Genomic DNA, 14,731 nt, shown 5'->3' with positions numbered 1-14,731 from the left:
TAATTTTAAATCTGAGATTGATAGATTTTTGTTAACCAAAGGTATTAAGGGTTGTGGAGCAAAGGCGGGTATATGGAGTTAGATCACAGCTCAGCCAAGATCTCATTGAATGGTGGAACAGGCTTGAGGGTCTGAATGGCCTACTCCTGTTCCCATCTTCCTATGTTTCCTATGTTCTACCCAGAGTGTGGGCAGAATACCAAACCCACTGCCCTACCCAGAGTGTGAGCAGAATACCAAACCCACTGCCCTACCCAGAGTGGGCAGAATACCAAACTCACTGCCCGACCCAGAGTGTGGGCAGAATACCAAACCCACTGCCCTACCCAGAGTGTGGGCAGAATACCAAACCCACTGCCCTACCCAGAGTGGGCAGAATACCAAACCCACTGCCCTACCCAGAGTGTGGGCAGAATACCAAACTCAGTGCCCTACCCAGAGTGTGGGCAGAATACCAAACCCACTGCCCTACCCAGATAGTGGGCAGAATACCAAACCCACTGCCCTACCCAGATAGTGGGCAGAATACCAAACTCAGTGCCCTACCCAGAGTGTGGGCAGAATACCAAACTCACTGCCCTACCCAGAGTGTGGGCAGAATACCAAACCCACTGCCCTACCCAGAGTGTGGGCAGAATACTAAACCCACTGCCCTACCCAGATAGTGGGCAGAATACCAAACCCACTGCCCGACCCAGAGTGTGGGCAGAATACCAAACCCACTGCCCGACCCAGAGTGTGGGCAGAATACCAAACCCACTGCCCGACCCAGAGTGTGAGCAGAATACCAAACCCACTGCCCTACTCAGAGTGGGCAGAATACCAAACCCACTGCCCTACCCAGAGTGTGGGCAGAATATTTGCTTTGTGTTTAATTGCCTTTCGGGTGAGCTACCCCTGCTGAGCTCAAATGAATTGTGTCGTCTTAACCAAAATAGGTGTGAACAACCTCTGAAATATCCCAACCAGCTGAGCACGGGTGGGTGCCAGGGATCAGAATTAGTAAAAAGGAGAGAAAACCCCTTGTTCAAGGCCAGTCAGACCTAACAAAGGCTGCGAGACGGCAGGTCTGAGCCTGAGCTGGGAACTAAGAAATAGTAGGTTAGGGTTCCCAACAACAGGCTGATTCAGACACTCTGTCTGAATCCTATCTGCCCAGCCCTGTATCCTCTGAATTTAACCTCTTGTGAGCCAATTTAACTCGATTGTAGATTTTTACCGTGTGTTCACCAATCCTGATACCTGTTGCCTTCCCATGCTTTCGTCTTTCACAAAAAATAAAAAGCAGGTAGCAGGTGAAAATAATCCAATAATGGATTATTGGTATTTAATTAAGAACATTAATTCCCTTACCTGTCATAACTGCTCAGAGTGAATCTAGCAAATTAAGTTTAATGTCTTGCAATAAAATGTATGGGGGGAAATGAAAAAAAACAAATGATGGAAATTCACAACAGCTCAGCCGGGGGGAGGAGGAACTGGTTCATGTTTTAGGGGCAGACCCTTCATCAGCTCTCTTCTGTGCGTTTGTGGCTTCTTCTGTTTTCAGTATGTTGCTTCAGCCCAATTTGACAAGTGTAGCCAATGGAACATTTCTCTATCTCTCTTTCCTTCTCCCTCTGTCCCACCAAATCCCATTTCTTTCAAAATTGTCATCTGTGAAGATTCTTCCTGAAATGTGCGAGGACGGTCCCAGTGTGGTTGACAATCCGGGCAGACTTTGAGGGTGGCAGAACAACAGCTATTCCAGGAGAAGACGGGCAGCTTCTGTCCCAAACCACGGAGCTTGGCTTTCAGTTGCTGCTCACCACTTAACTCTGTGAGCAAAGGAAGTTTGTCGAACTATTTAACGAAACAAGAATGCTGCTTCAGTACATATGAGTCTGGGCTGTGGCTGAGACTGGGTGTGTGCTGGTGACACTGGGCCAGTTTACAATCAAAGCTTCAGCTGTTTCCTTTCCCTTTTACAGCATGTGTGCATGGATGATCGACACGTTTGGGAGTGAGGAGCAGCGTCACACACACTGTCCCACACTGTGCAGCATGGACAGCTTTGCTTCCTACTGTCTGACTGAGCCAGGTCTGATTTTAATCAAAAAAAATCTCTTAAAGGGAACTATACTCCTTACATTCTGTTTAACAATGCTCTCTCCATTGACTAACCAGAGGTTCATCTCTGTTTCTTTATTTTTTTTAGTTTAAGTCTGTTAAAAAGGGGGGAGGGTGTTGGGTATAAACGTGTCCCATTACTGATGACGCTAGGCCAACCCATGTCATCTTGGCTATCAATTACTAAACCCAATTAAATAATAATTTTATTGTCCGTGTCTATTATGCAGTGTCCACCGGTCGCAGAAAGCCTCAAGCGTACTGTCAGACCTACTCCTTCTCCAGGGTCATCCGGCACGGGAACGCAGCAGAAGAGAGGCAGACAGTCGGAGCGACTGCCCCCATGGGCCACATCTAGCCTGGACCTGTAGATGGCCACCTTGGCCAGGCCAAGGAGCAAACCCACGAGGACATCCTCCGACTTGCCCACTCCCCTCCTCACCGGGCGGCCAAAGATCAGGAGTGTGGGACTGAAGTGCAGCCAGAACTTGAGGAGCAGCCCCCTCAAACATTGAAACAGGGGCTGCAACCTCTTACACTCAATATAAATATGGAAAAGGGACTCGTCCAGGCCGCAGAAATTAAAGGCAGCCTGGGAGTCCGTAAAACGGCTTGACAGCCTGTTTGTGGCACTGCTCCATGCAACACTCTCCACCTCATATCCCCAACAGTGCAGGGGAGGACTCCCGAGTAGAGAGCCTTCCATTGGGGGCCTTTGCCAGATGGCATGATGGTCCGGGCGGGAGATGAGGGCAATGCAGGAGCAGCCCGTGCAGGAAACCCCTCCATGCGGAGTGGAATGGCACAGTGGAAATTTCCAAGTGACGACTGAGGTTGTGGGGCGCATGCTCCCGAGCCTGTCTCTTTATTTGGGTTTCCCCCCCTCCCTTGTTCTCTGGTTTCTTAGACAGGTGTTGTCTGGAGTTGAGCATCTGTTGCCTGTTTCCAAAATTGCCCTTGTGCTAAGTTACAAGGAGGTGCTAGAGAGCCGCCATTGGTCACTCGACTAATAGAGAGAGAAAACTACAGACATTGGAAACAGCAGGTCAGTCAGCACCAATAGGGAGAAAAGACAACTTCTGTTTCCAAGAGTTCCCTTCATCAGAACTCTAAACTAAAAGACAAACGAGACTTTGGAAAAAAACAGAGAGAAGAAAAGAGGGGAGAAGCAACAGGTACTCCTATTACAAAAGGAAAAGTGGAAATCCAGCCGACTGAGAGCTCAAAAAAGCAACAAAGGGATAGAAAGAAATTAATGAGAGGAGCAAAAAGGAATATGAAAAAAAGCTTGTGAGGGATATCAAAACTGATAGTAAAAGTTTTTATAAATATATTGAGAAAGTGAGTGGTTAAGAGGAATGTGGGCCCATTAAAGACAGGTGCAGGGGAGACTATAATGAACAATAAGGAAAGAGCAAACTTGTTAAATGAGGACATTGTATCCATTTTCACAGTAGAGGAAGAGGAAAAAATGCCAAAAATAAGAGGTACCCAAAAATAAGTCAAGGGGAGAACATAGTGGATTTAATATAAGTTTAAAAAATGGTAATGGAGAAAATAACGAGACTTAAGATAGACAACTCTCCAGGACCTGATGCTTTCCACCCCATATATAGGTGGGAAATTGCAGGTGCATTAGTCATAATTTTCCAAAGCTCTCCTGGTTTGGGAAATGTGTCTTTGGATTGAAAAATTGGACATGTCGCTCCATAATCAATGAAGGGAGGGAGGGAAAATCCAGGACGTTATAGACCTGTCATTTGACGTCAGTTGTGGAGAATTTGCTGGAATCTATATGGAATGACTGCGCACTTGAGCAAGTATGAGTTAATCAAGGAGAGTCCGCTTGGATTTGTGAAGGGAATGTCATAAGAACATAAGAACATAAGAAATTGGAGCAGAAGTAGGCCAATCGGCCCCTCGAGCCTGCTCCGCCATTCAACAAGATCATGGCTGATCCGATCCCAACCACAAATCTAAAGAACACAAGAAGTCGGAGCAGGACCCGGCCACATAGCCCCTGGGCCCTCTCCGCCACCCACAGGGCATTGACCGATCCGAACTCAGCTTCATGTCCAATTTCCTGCCCGCTCCCCATAACCCCTAATTCCCTTTACTTCTAGGAAACTGTCTATTTCTGTTTTAAATTTATCTAATGATGTAGCTTCCACAGCTTCCTGGGGCAGCAAATTCCACAGACCTACCACCCTCTGAGTGAAGAAGTTTCTCCTCATCTCAGTTTTGAAAGAGCAGCCCCTTATTCTAAGATTATGCCCCCTAGTTCTAGTCTCACCCATCTTTGGGAACATCCTTACTGCATCCACCCGATCAAGACCCTTCACAATCTTATATGTTTCAATAAGATCGCCTCTCATTCTTCTGAACTCCAATGAGTAGAGTCCCAATCTACTCAACCTCTCCTCATATGTCCGCCCCCTCATCCCCGGGATTAACCGAGTGAACCTTCTTTGTACTGCCTCGAGAGCAAGTATGTCTTTTCTTAAGTATGGAGACCAAAACTGTATGCAGTATTCCAGGTGCGGTCTCACCAATACCTTATATAACTGCAGCAATACCTCCTTGTTTTTATATTCTATCCCCCTAGCAATAAAAGCCAACATTCCGTTGGCTTTCTTGATCACCTGCTGCACCTGCATACCAACTTTTTGATTTTCTTGCACTAGGACCCCCAGATCCCTTTGTACTGCAGTACTTTCCAGTCTCTCGCCATTAAGAAAATAACTTGCTCTCTGATTTTTCCTGCCAAAGTGCATAACCTCACATTTTCTAATATTATATTGCATCTGCCAAATCTCCGCCCACTCACCCAGCCTGTCTATATCCCCTTGCAGGTTTTTTATGTCCTCCTCACTCTCTACTTTCCCTCCCATCTTTGTATCATCTGCAAATTTTGATATGTTGCACTCGGTCCCCTCCTCCAAATCGTTAATATAGATTGTAAAGAGTTGGGGACCCAGCACCGACCCCTGTGGAACACCACTGGTTACTGGTTGCCAGTCCGAAAATGAACCATTTATCCCAACTCTCTGCTTCCTGTTTGATAACCAATCCTCCACCCATGCCAGAATATTACCCCCAATCCTGTGATTTTTTATCTTAAGTAATAATCTTTTATGTGGCACCTTGTCGAATGCCTTCTGGAAGTCTAAATACACTACGTCCACTGGTTCCCCTTTATCCACCCTATACGTTATATCCTCGAAGAACTCAAGCAAATTTGTCAGACATGACTTCCCCTTCATAAAGCCATGCTGACTTTGTCCTATTAAATTATGCTTATCTAAATGTTCCGTTACTGTCTCCTTAATAATAGACTCCAAAATTTTACCCACCACAGATGTTAAGCTAACTGGCCTATAATTTCCAGCCTTCTGCCTACTGCCCTTTTTAAATAACGGTGTTACATTAGCAGTTTTCCAATCTGCCGGGACCTCTCCTGAGTCCAGGGAATTTTGGAAAACTATCACCAAAGCATCCACAATCCCTACTGCCACTTCCCTCAAGACCCTAGGATGGAAGCCATCAGGTCCAGGGGATTTATCCGCCTTGAGTCCCATTATTTTACTGAGTACCATCTCTTGAGTGATTTTAATCGTATTTAGCTCCTCCCCCCCGAGAGTCCCCTGTTTGTCCAGTGTTGGGATATTCTTAGTGTCCTCTACTGTAAAGACTGAAACAAAATATTTGTTCAGCATTTTTGCCATCTCCATGTTTCCCACCATTAATTTCCCGGTCTCATCCTCTAAGGGACCTATGTTTGCCTTAGCCACCCTTTTTCTTTTTATATAACTATAGAAACTCTTGCTATCTGTTTTTATATTTTTTGCTAATTTCTTTTCATAATCTAACTTCCCTTTCTTAATCAATCCTTTAGTTACTTTTTGCTGTCTTTTGAAGAATTCCCAATCTTCTATCCTCCCACTAAGTTTGGCTACCTTATATGTCCTTGTTTTTAGTTGGATACTATCATGTATGACTGATCTGGTTTTAACTGATTTTGAGGAGGTCATTAACATGGTGGAGAGGGGAGTGTTGCCTATATGGGCTTCCAGAAGGCATTTGATAAGGTTTGCGGAAGAGATTATTAGCAAAGATAAGAGCACATGGAATTGGAGGTAACCTTGTGACATGGGTCAGTAATTGGTTGGGAGATAGGAGGCAGAAAGGGATAAAGGGAACGTTCTCTGATTGGCAGGATGTGACAAGTGGTGTTCCCAAAGACCTCAGCTTTTCACTGTATTTATCAATGACCTGGATGAAGGAATAGAGAGTTGTATATCCAAGTTTGCAGATGACATTAAGGTAGGAGGCACAGTGTGTTGTGTAGATGGGAGCAGAAAGTTACAAAGGGATAGATTAAGTGATTGGACAAAACTGTGGCAGATGGAGTTCAATGTGGGGAAGTGTGAGGTCATCCACTTTGGATCTGAGAATGACAATTCGGAATATTTTTTCTAAATGGCAAGAGACTGGGAACTGTGGAGGAGCAAAGGGATTTGGGTGTCCATGTACACAAATCACTAAAAGCCAGTGCACAGATACAAAAATGCGGAATCCATAAGAGCTTTCAAAAGAGAAATGGATATTTGAAAAATAAAAATGTAAAAGGGTATGGGAAAAGGGCATGGAAATGGGACTAAGTGGATAGATCTTTCAGAGAGCCAACACAGGCAGTTGGGTCAAACAAACTCCTTGTGTACTGTCAAATTCTATCAGTCCATCAATTTTTCTGTCTGTTCTGGTCTGGTCACCACATTACAGGAAAGATATGATTGCACTAGGGAGGGTACAGAGGAGATTTACAAGGATGTTGCCAGGATTGGAGAATTTTAGCTATGAGGAAAGATTGGATCGGCTGGGGTTGTTTTCATTGGAACAGAGGAGGCTGAGGGGAGATTTAATTGAGGTGTATAAAATTATGAGGGGCCATGATAGAGTGGATAGGGAGGATCTATTTCCCTTAGGTGGCAAAGATTTAAAGCGATTGGTCGAAGGATTAGAGGGGAGCTGAGGAAAAATGTTTTCACCCAGAGGGTGGTGGGGTCTGGAACTCACTGCCTGAAAGGGTGGGAGAGGCAGAAACCCTCAGGATATTTAAAAAGTACTTGGATGTGCATTTGAAGTGTCGTAACCTACAGGACTATGGACCGAGTGCTGGAAAGTGGGATTAAGCTAGATAGCTCTTTTTCGGCCAGCATGGACACGATGGGCTCCTTCTACCATTGTTCATTTGTCTCCCCGACTCTCTCAAAGGAGTTGACTTTCGGTGGGTGACCGTTCCAGGGGCACCGCCACCTTGCAGCACCTCACCCGATTGGTCATTGTTGGTGCCTACCATGCAGCTGTTCATCCTCTCCTTTCCAGGAGTTGCCGGGCAGTGACCAGGAGTTTATTTTCTTTCCGACCTGTGTCATTTCCTTTCAAAATATCCGAACACTCAGTATTACATAATCCTGTGTAAGCAGCTTCTGAAGGGTTGTCAGGTGGGAAGGAATGGGTAAAAGTGAAAGTGGAAAGTTATCTGCGGCCAGCTCCTGTAATATTGTCTGATTCCATCGAACAGGAAGTGGCAGCGATGCGGCTTCACTAATAACGACAGCAAGACGAGATGGCGATTACTACATTCTCAATGGCTCAAAGGTAATAAAACAGGAAGAGATTTGTTTGCTAAGGACAGTGTTTTTTGTTTTCTTTTTGTGTTTTTTTAACTTATTAAATCATTTTTTTTCTTTACAAGTGCAGCAGTCAATGGTTGCAGTAATGTCCTGATTTTGTTTTGACGTCTGATCAGCTGTTTGAGATGCTCAGTGTTCATGAAGTGCCAGTCTTCAGACTGACTGATTATTGATTCAGGAACTCTCATCATTTCTTTTTCAGGCTTTTATCAGTGGTGGAGGGGACACGGACCTGTATGTGTTGATGTGCAGGACTGGAGACAGAGGTGCCAAAGGCATTTCCTGCTTGTTGGTGGAGAAAGATACACCTGGGCTCAGCTTCGGCAAGAAAGAGAAAAAGGTAAACAGCCGCTCGTGTGAAGCAGGGTGGATTCCCTCCCGAGGGTGTCGAGGAGTGAGAGTTAGCTCTGGCAGGGTGGCTGGTCGGACTGCCACAGTCAGGGCAGTCCCGATAGTTCTCATCGACGCCTCAATAGAGTTACCTCTACATTCAAACTGCAAGTTTCTGCCACATTCAGGTTGAATGTCTGTTCTTATGCCTGTCTCACAATCAGGTGAGGGTCTCCCCGTTCAGTCTAGACTATAACAAAAATCATAGACAATAAAAGCCCTTTCAACCCATAAAAGCTCATCCCTCTAGTATCCTAACTCATGACTAAAAGTTACTCTGGAGAAAATCCCAATGGCAGGAAGGTTCTAGAAGTTCCATTGAGAGCTTACTGTTCCATTTATTCACCTGTAGGGTTATGCTTGCTGCAGTAAATAATTAGCATGTCTAATCACTATTGTAACCGTTACGTTTAATGAGTTATATTCAAAGCCCCTCTACTTCACAGTGTATCGCCCTTTACTTTCCCCTGGCCTACTGGATAAGGTTGCATGGGCGTTGGCTACCTTCTGGGCTAGCATCGTTGTAGTGCAGTTAAGGTATCTGAGATATGAAGAAGTGTGGTGGACAAGGTACCTGCTGCTTCCTGGTAACTGCGGGCAGAGTGGGCACAAAGGCAGTGACAGGAAACAATTGGCAGAATTAATGCAATGATACGTTTACATCATTTAAATGCCTGCTTATTTATGCAAATTAGAACTGCTGATTGAAGAAAATGTAGATTAAAGAGGTAAAAACTGGTGATCGCAACAAAAAAAATCAAAATTTTCCCTCTTTTTCCTTTTTCAATGCTCCTTGCCTAACAAGAAAGAATTTCCTACTGTCTGACTGAGACACAGCCAGGTTTAATCAAACAGTCACAATGCAAATTTTTTAAAATCTGCTTGCTGTCTCTTTAATTGGGCCGTGTTCTCTCTCCATCAAGTACAGATTGGTGTTAATTGTATCCATATGATTTATATCAGTTAGTGTTAATTGTATTCAGGTGGTGTGTATCAATTAGGAAGTCTTGTACCCATTTATAAGAGAGCTGATCTAGGGTGTGGAGTGGGTGATGTGGATCTCTATGAATAAAGGCTTGGAAGCAACTGAAGACCAGGCTCTAGTATTCTGTCCTTCACCACCTGGCTATCCAGTTTATTACAGTTGGTCCCCGTCTCTTTAATTGGGTTGTCCTGTTGACTCAGTCCCCGGGAAAGGCGTTTGTTTATATGCTCTAAAAATGTGAATCTGTAAACTGAGCAAATCTCATTTCACCCACGTCTGTCTTGTTGTTTAAGGTTGGATGGAACTCCCAACCAACTCGAGCTGTGATATTTGAGGACTGCGTGGTGCCTGTTAGCAACATGATTGGAACAGAAGGTGATGGATTTTCTATAGCAATGAATGGACTGAATGGAGGAAGAATTAACATTGGTAAGAAAACTAGGGACGGGTAAAGAAATAAATGGGCACCCTCTTGGGGCTCAGCTGGGCAGTTGCTCTCCCACCATTGTATGCAAGGCCTTGTTTTGACCCATTCTTCCATTCTTTAACTCCCTTCAGCAGCAGTTCCTCTCAATGGCAGGCCTAGAAAAACATTTCTTCTGATATATTTAATTAATGAGTTTCATAGAATCATAAAACCTTACAGTACAGAAGGAGGCCATTCGGGCCATTGTGCCTGTCCTGGCTCTCTGCTAGAGCAGTCCAGCTAGTCCCACTCCCCTGTCCTTTCATAGAATCATAGAATGGTTACAGCACAGAAGGAGGCCATTCGGCCCGTCGAGTCCGTGCCAGCTCTGCAAGAGCAATCCAGCTAGTCCCGCTCCCCTGTCCTATCCCTGTAGCCCTGCAAAGCTTTTCCTTTCATGTACTTATCCAGTTCCCTTTTGAAAGCCATGATTGAATCTGCCTCCAACACCCCCTCGGGCAGTGCATTCCAGATCATAACAACTCGCTGCGTAAAAAAGTTTTTCCTCATGTCACCTTTGGTTCTTTTGCCAACCACTTTAAATCTATGTCCTCTAGTTCTTGACTCTACCGCCAATGGGAACAATTTCTCTCTATCGACTCTGTCTAGACCCTCTCAACCTTCTCTGCTCTAAGGAAAACAACCCCAGCTTCTCCAGTCTTTCCACGTATCTGAAGTACCTCATCCCTGGAACCATTCTAGTAAATCTCTTCTGCACCCTCTCTAAGGCCTTCACATCTTTCCTAAAGTGCGGTGCCCAGAACTGGACAGAATACTCCAGTTGTGACCGAACCAGTGTTTTATAAAGGTTCATCATAACCTCCTTGTTTTTATACTCTATGCCTCTATTTATAAAGCCCAGGATCCTGTAAGCTTTTTTAACTGCTTTCTCAACCTGCCCTGCCACCTTCAATGATTTGTGCACATATACCCCCAGATCTCTCTGTTCCTGCACCCCTTTTAGAATTGTACCATTTAGTTTATATTGCCTCTCCTCGTTCTTTCTACCAAATTGTATCACTTCATACTTTTCTGCATTGAATTTCACTTGCCACGTGTCCGCCCATTCCACCAGCCTGTCTATATCCTCTTGAAGTCTATCACTATCCTCCTCACTGTTCACTACCCCTCCAAGTTTTGTGTCATCTGCAGATTTTGAAATTGTGCCCTGTACACCCAAGTCCAAGTCATTAATATATATAAAAAAAAGCAGTGGTCCTAGTACTGACCGCTGGAGAACACCACTGTACACCTCCCTCCAGTCTGAAAAACAACCGTTCACCACTACTCTCTTCCTGTCACTTAGCCAATTTCGTATCCATGCTGCCACCGTCCCCTTTATTCCATAGGCATCAACTTTGATGATAAGCCTATTATGCGGCACTTTATCAAACGCCTTTTGAAAGTCCATATACACCACACCAACCGCATTGCCCTCATCGACCCTCTCTGTTACCTCATCAAAAAACTCAATCAAGTTAGTTAAACAGGATTTGCCTTTAACAAATCCGTGCTGGCTTTCCTTTATTAATCCACACTTGTCCAAGTGACTGTTAATTCTGTCCCGGATTATCGTTTCTGAAACTTTCCCCACCACTGAGGTTAAACTGACTGGCCTGTAGTTGCTGGGTTTATCCTTACATCCTTTTTTGAACAAGGGTGTAACATTTGCAATTCTCCAGTCCTCTGGCACCTCCCCCATATCTACGGATGTTTGGAAGATTATGGCCAGTACCTCCGCAATTTCCATCCTTACTTCCCTCAGCAACCTGGGATGCTTCCCATCTGGACCGGGTGACTTATCTACTTTAAGTACAGCCAGCCTTTCTGGTACCTCCTTTATCAATTTTTAGCCCATCCAGTATCTCAACTACCTCCTCTTTGTATTTGGCAGCATCTTCTGTATTTGTATTTGGCAGCCCTGCAATTTTCTCCCCTTCAAGTATTTATCCAATTACTTTTTAAAAGTTACTATTGAATCTGCTCCCACCGTCCTTTCAGGTTTTATTTTAGAAATAAAGATATTTCTAGTCCTTTCTCTTGCAGGAAGTTTTGAAGATTCTGAAGTTTTTGAAAAGGAATTGGGATGGGAGGTGCACTGTGATGTTCACTGTGATGTTCACTGTGAGTAAGGTGCCAGCAAGTAGACAAATGAACCCAATTTTCATGTGAGAAACACTGGGGAAAGCTGGATGTCTGGGTGGCTGTTGGAAACCAAGGGTCACAGAAGCCCATTGGATTAAAGGGACAGTGGCTGCGTGGATATGGAATTGTCTAAGAAACAGAAAGCAGAGAGTTGGTGAACGGTTATTTTTCAGACTGGAGGGAAGTATACAGTGGTGTTCCCCAGGGGGTCAGTATTAGCACCACTGCTCTTTTGGTATATATTAATTACCTGGACTTGGATATCGAGGGTATAATTTCAAAGTTTGTAGATGACATGAACCTCGGAAATGTAGTAAACAATATGGAGGATAGTAACAGACTTCAGGAGGATATGGGCAGACGCATGGCAGATGAAATTTAACACAGTGAAGTGCACACACAAACCATGATGTTCCTCATCCTTATGTTCGAACCCGTCCATGGCCTCGCCCCTCCCTACCTCTGCATTCACCTCCAGCCCTACAACCCTCCGAGATCTCTGCGCTCCTCCAATTCTGGCCTCTTGCACATCCCTGATTTTAATCACTCCACCATTGGCGGCCGTGCCTTCAGCTGCCTGGGCCCTAAGCTCTGGAATTCCTTCCCTAAACCTCTCTATCTCCCTCTCCTCCTTTACGATACACCTTAAAACCTACCTTTTTGCTCAAGCTTTTGGTCACCTGTGGCGCAGTGTCAATTTTGTTTGATAATCGCTCCTGTGAAGCGACACTTGGGATGTTTTACTACGTTAAAGGCGCTATATAAATGCAAGTTGTTGTTTGTGTTCCCTTTGACCTGACCCGAACCTCCTGCACTTTCTACAGTCGGCTTCAGGACAGGTTGTTCACCTGTCAGGTGTGCATCGAGGTCAGATTATATCCAATCATACTGCCGCAATTAATCGAACATTCGCAGCAGCTTAAGCCCAGTGACCCTGGTCTGGGTGTCTGATACCTAAATACTTGTTTTTTATTGGTCTTCACTGTCAAGGTTGTGGATAAATTACTTGATATGTGAGGAAAAATAAATCAAGGGGAAGGAGGAGACTTACTGGATTTAATATAAGTTTTTTAAAAATGGTAATGGAGAAAATAATGTCGAATGATAGACGAATCTCCAGGACCTGATGGTTGTCACCCCAGGCAACCTTAAAAGAAGTACAGGCCAGTCAATTTAACCTCGTTGGTAGGAAAGCTTTTAGAAATGATAATCCGGGACAGAATTAATAGTCTCTTAAATTGTGGATTAATAAAGGAAAGCCAGCATGGATTTGATAAAGGCAAATCATGTTTAATTCAGTTTCCTAGAAGTAAAGGGAATTAGGGGTTATGGGGAGCGGGCAGGAAATTGGACATGAAGCTGAGTTCGGATCGGTCAATGCCCTGTGGGTGGCGGAGAGGGCCCAGGGGCTATGTGGCCGGGTCCTGCTCCGACTTCTTGTGTTCTTTAGATTTGTGGTTGGGATCAGATCAGCCATGATCTTATTGAATGGCGGAGCAGGCTCGAGGGGCCGATTGGCCTACTCCTGCTCCAATTTCTTATGTTCTTATGTTCTTAATTAACTTGATTGAGTTCTTTGATGAAGTAACGGAGGGGGTTGATGAGGCCTATGCGGTTGATGTTCTGTATATGGACTTTCAAAAGGCGTTTGATACAGTACCACATAATAGACTTGTCAGCAAAATTGAAGCCCATGGAATAAAAGGGGCAGTGGTAGCGTGGATACAAAATTGGCAAAGTGATGGGACGCAGAGAGTAGTGGTGAACGGTTGTTTTTCGGACTGGAGGAATGTTCACAGTGGTGTTCCCCAGGGGTCGGTACTAGGACCACTGCTTTTTTTTGATATATACACACAAATATGCATACACTTGGGTGTACAGGGCACAATTTCAAAATTTGCAGATGACACAAAACTTGAAAATGCAGTAAACAGTGAGGAGGATAGTGATAGACTTCAAGAGGACGTAGACAGGCTGGTGGAATGGGTGGACACATGGCAGATGAAATTTAATGCAGAGAAATGTGAAGTGATACATTTCAGTAGGAAGAACGAGGAGAGGCAATATAAACTAAATGGTACAATTCTAAAGGGGGTGCAGGAACAGAGAGATCTGGGATATATGTGTACAAATCTTTGAAGGTGGCAGGACAGGTTGAGAAAGCAGTTAAAAAAGCATTTGGGATCCTGGGCTTTATAAATAGAGGCATAGAGTACAAAAGCAAGGAAGTTATGTTGAACCTTTATAAAACACTGGTTCGGCCACTTCTGGAGTATTGTGTCCAATTCTGGGCACCGCACTTTAGGAAGGATGTGAAGGCCTTAGAGAGGGTGCAGAAAAAAATTTACTAGAATGGTTCCAGGGATGAGGAACTTCAGTTACGTGGATAGACTGGAGAAGCTGGGGTTGTTCTCCTTAGAGCAGAGAAGGTTAAGAGGAGATTTGATAGAGGTGTTCAAAATCATGAAGGGTTTAGATAAAATAAATAAAGAGAAACTTTTCCCATTGGCAAGGGTCAAGAACCAGAGGACACAGATTTAAGGCGATTGGCAAAAGAACCAAAGGCGAAATGAGGAAAAACTTACGCACCGAATAGTTCTGATCTGGAATGCTCTGTCTGAAAGGGTGGTGGAAGTAGATTCAATCATGGTTTTCAAAAAGGAATTGGATAAATACTTGAAGGGAAAAAATTTGCAGGGCTACGGGGAAAGAGCAGGGGAATGGGACTAACTGGATTGCTCTTACAAAGAGCCAGCACAGGCTCGATGGGCTGAATGGCGGCCTCCTGTGCTGTAAATATTCTATGAAGTAGGTGAGGAAATTGTAGATGCTCTAGTCATGATCTTCCAAAACATTCTTGCTCAGTAATTTTCCCCTTGTATTAGAAAATTGTGAATGTTACTCTATTATTTAAGAAGGGTAGGAGAGATAAACTCGGAA

General features: G+C 44.4%; 1 protein-coding gene across 1 annotated transcript in view; it reads left to right on the top strand.

Annotated features, from left to right (window-relative positions):
* Positions 1-14,731, top strand: part of acad8 (acyl-CoA dehydrogenase family, member 8) — an 85,257-nt gene that overhangs the window by 38,872 nt on the left and 31,654 nt on the right. The window contains exons 3-6 of the mRNA XM_067971114.1: positions 1,971-2,080; positions 7,694-7,770; positions 8,008-8,145; positions 9,474-9,609. Of these exons, the coding sequence (XP_067827215.1) occupies positions 1,971-2,080; positions 7,694-7,770; positions 8,008-8,145; positions 9,474-9,609 (461 nt within the window). The remainder of the gene's footprint in view (positions 1-1,970; positions 2,081-7,693; positions 7,771-8,007; positions 8,146-9,473; positions 9,610-14,731) is intronic.

This window comes from Heptranchias perlo, chromosome 33 (genome assembly GCF_035084215.1).
Source record: "Heptranchias perlo isolate sHepPer1 chromosome 33, sHepPer1.hap1, whole genome shotgun sequence".
Classification (NCBI taxonomy): Eukaryota; Metazoa; Chordata; class Chondrichthyes; order Hexanchiformes; family Hexanchidae; genus Heptranchias; species Heptranchias perlo.
The sequence above is the reverse complement of the archived record's forward strand: the minus strand, read 5'-3'. Positions and strand labels throughout refer to the sequence as shown.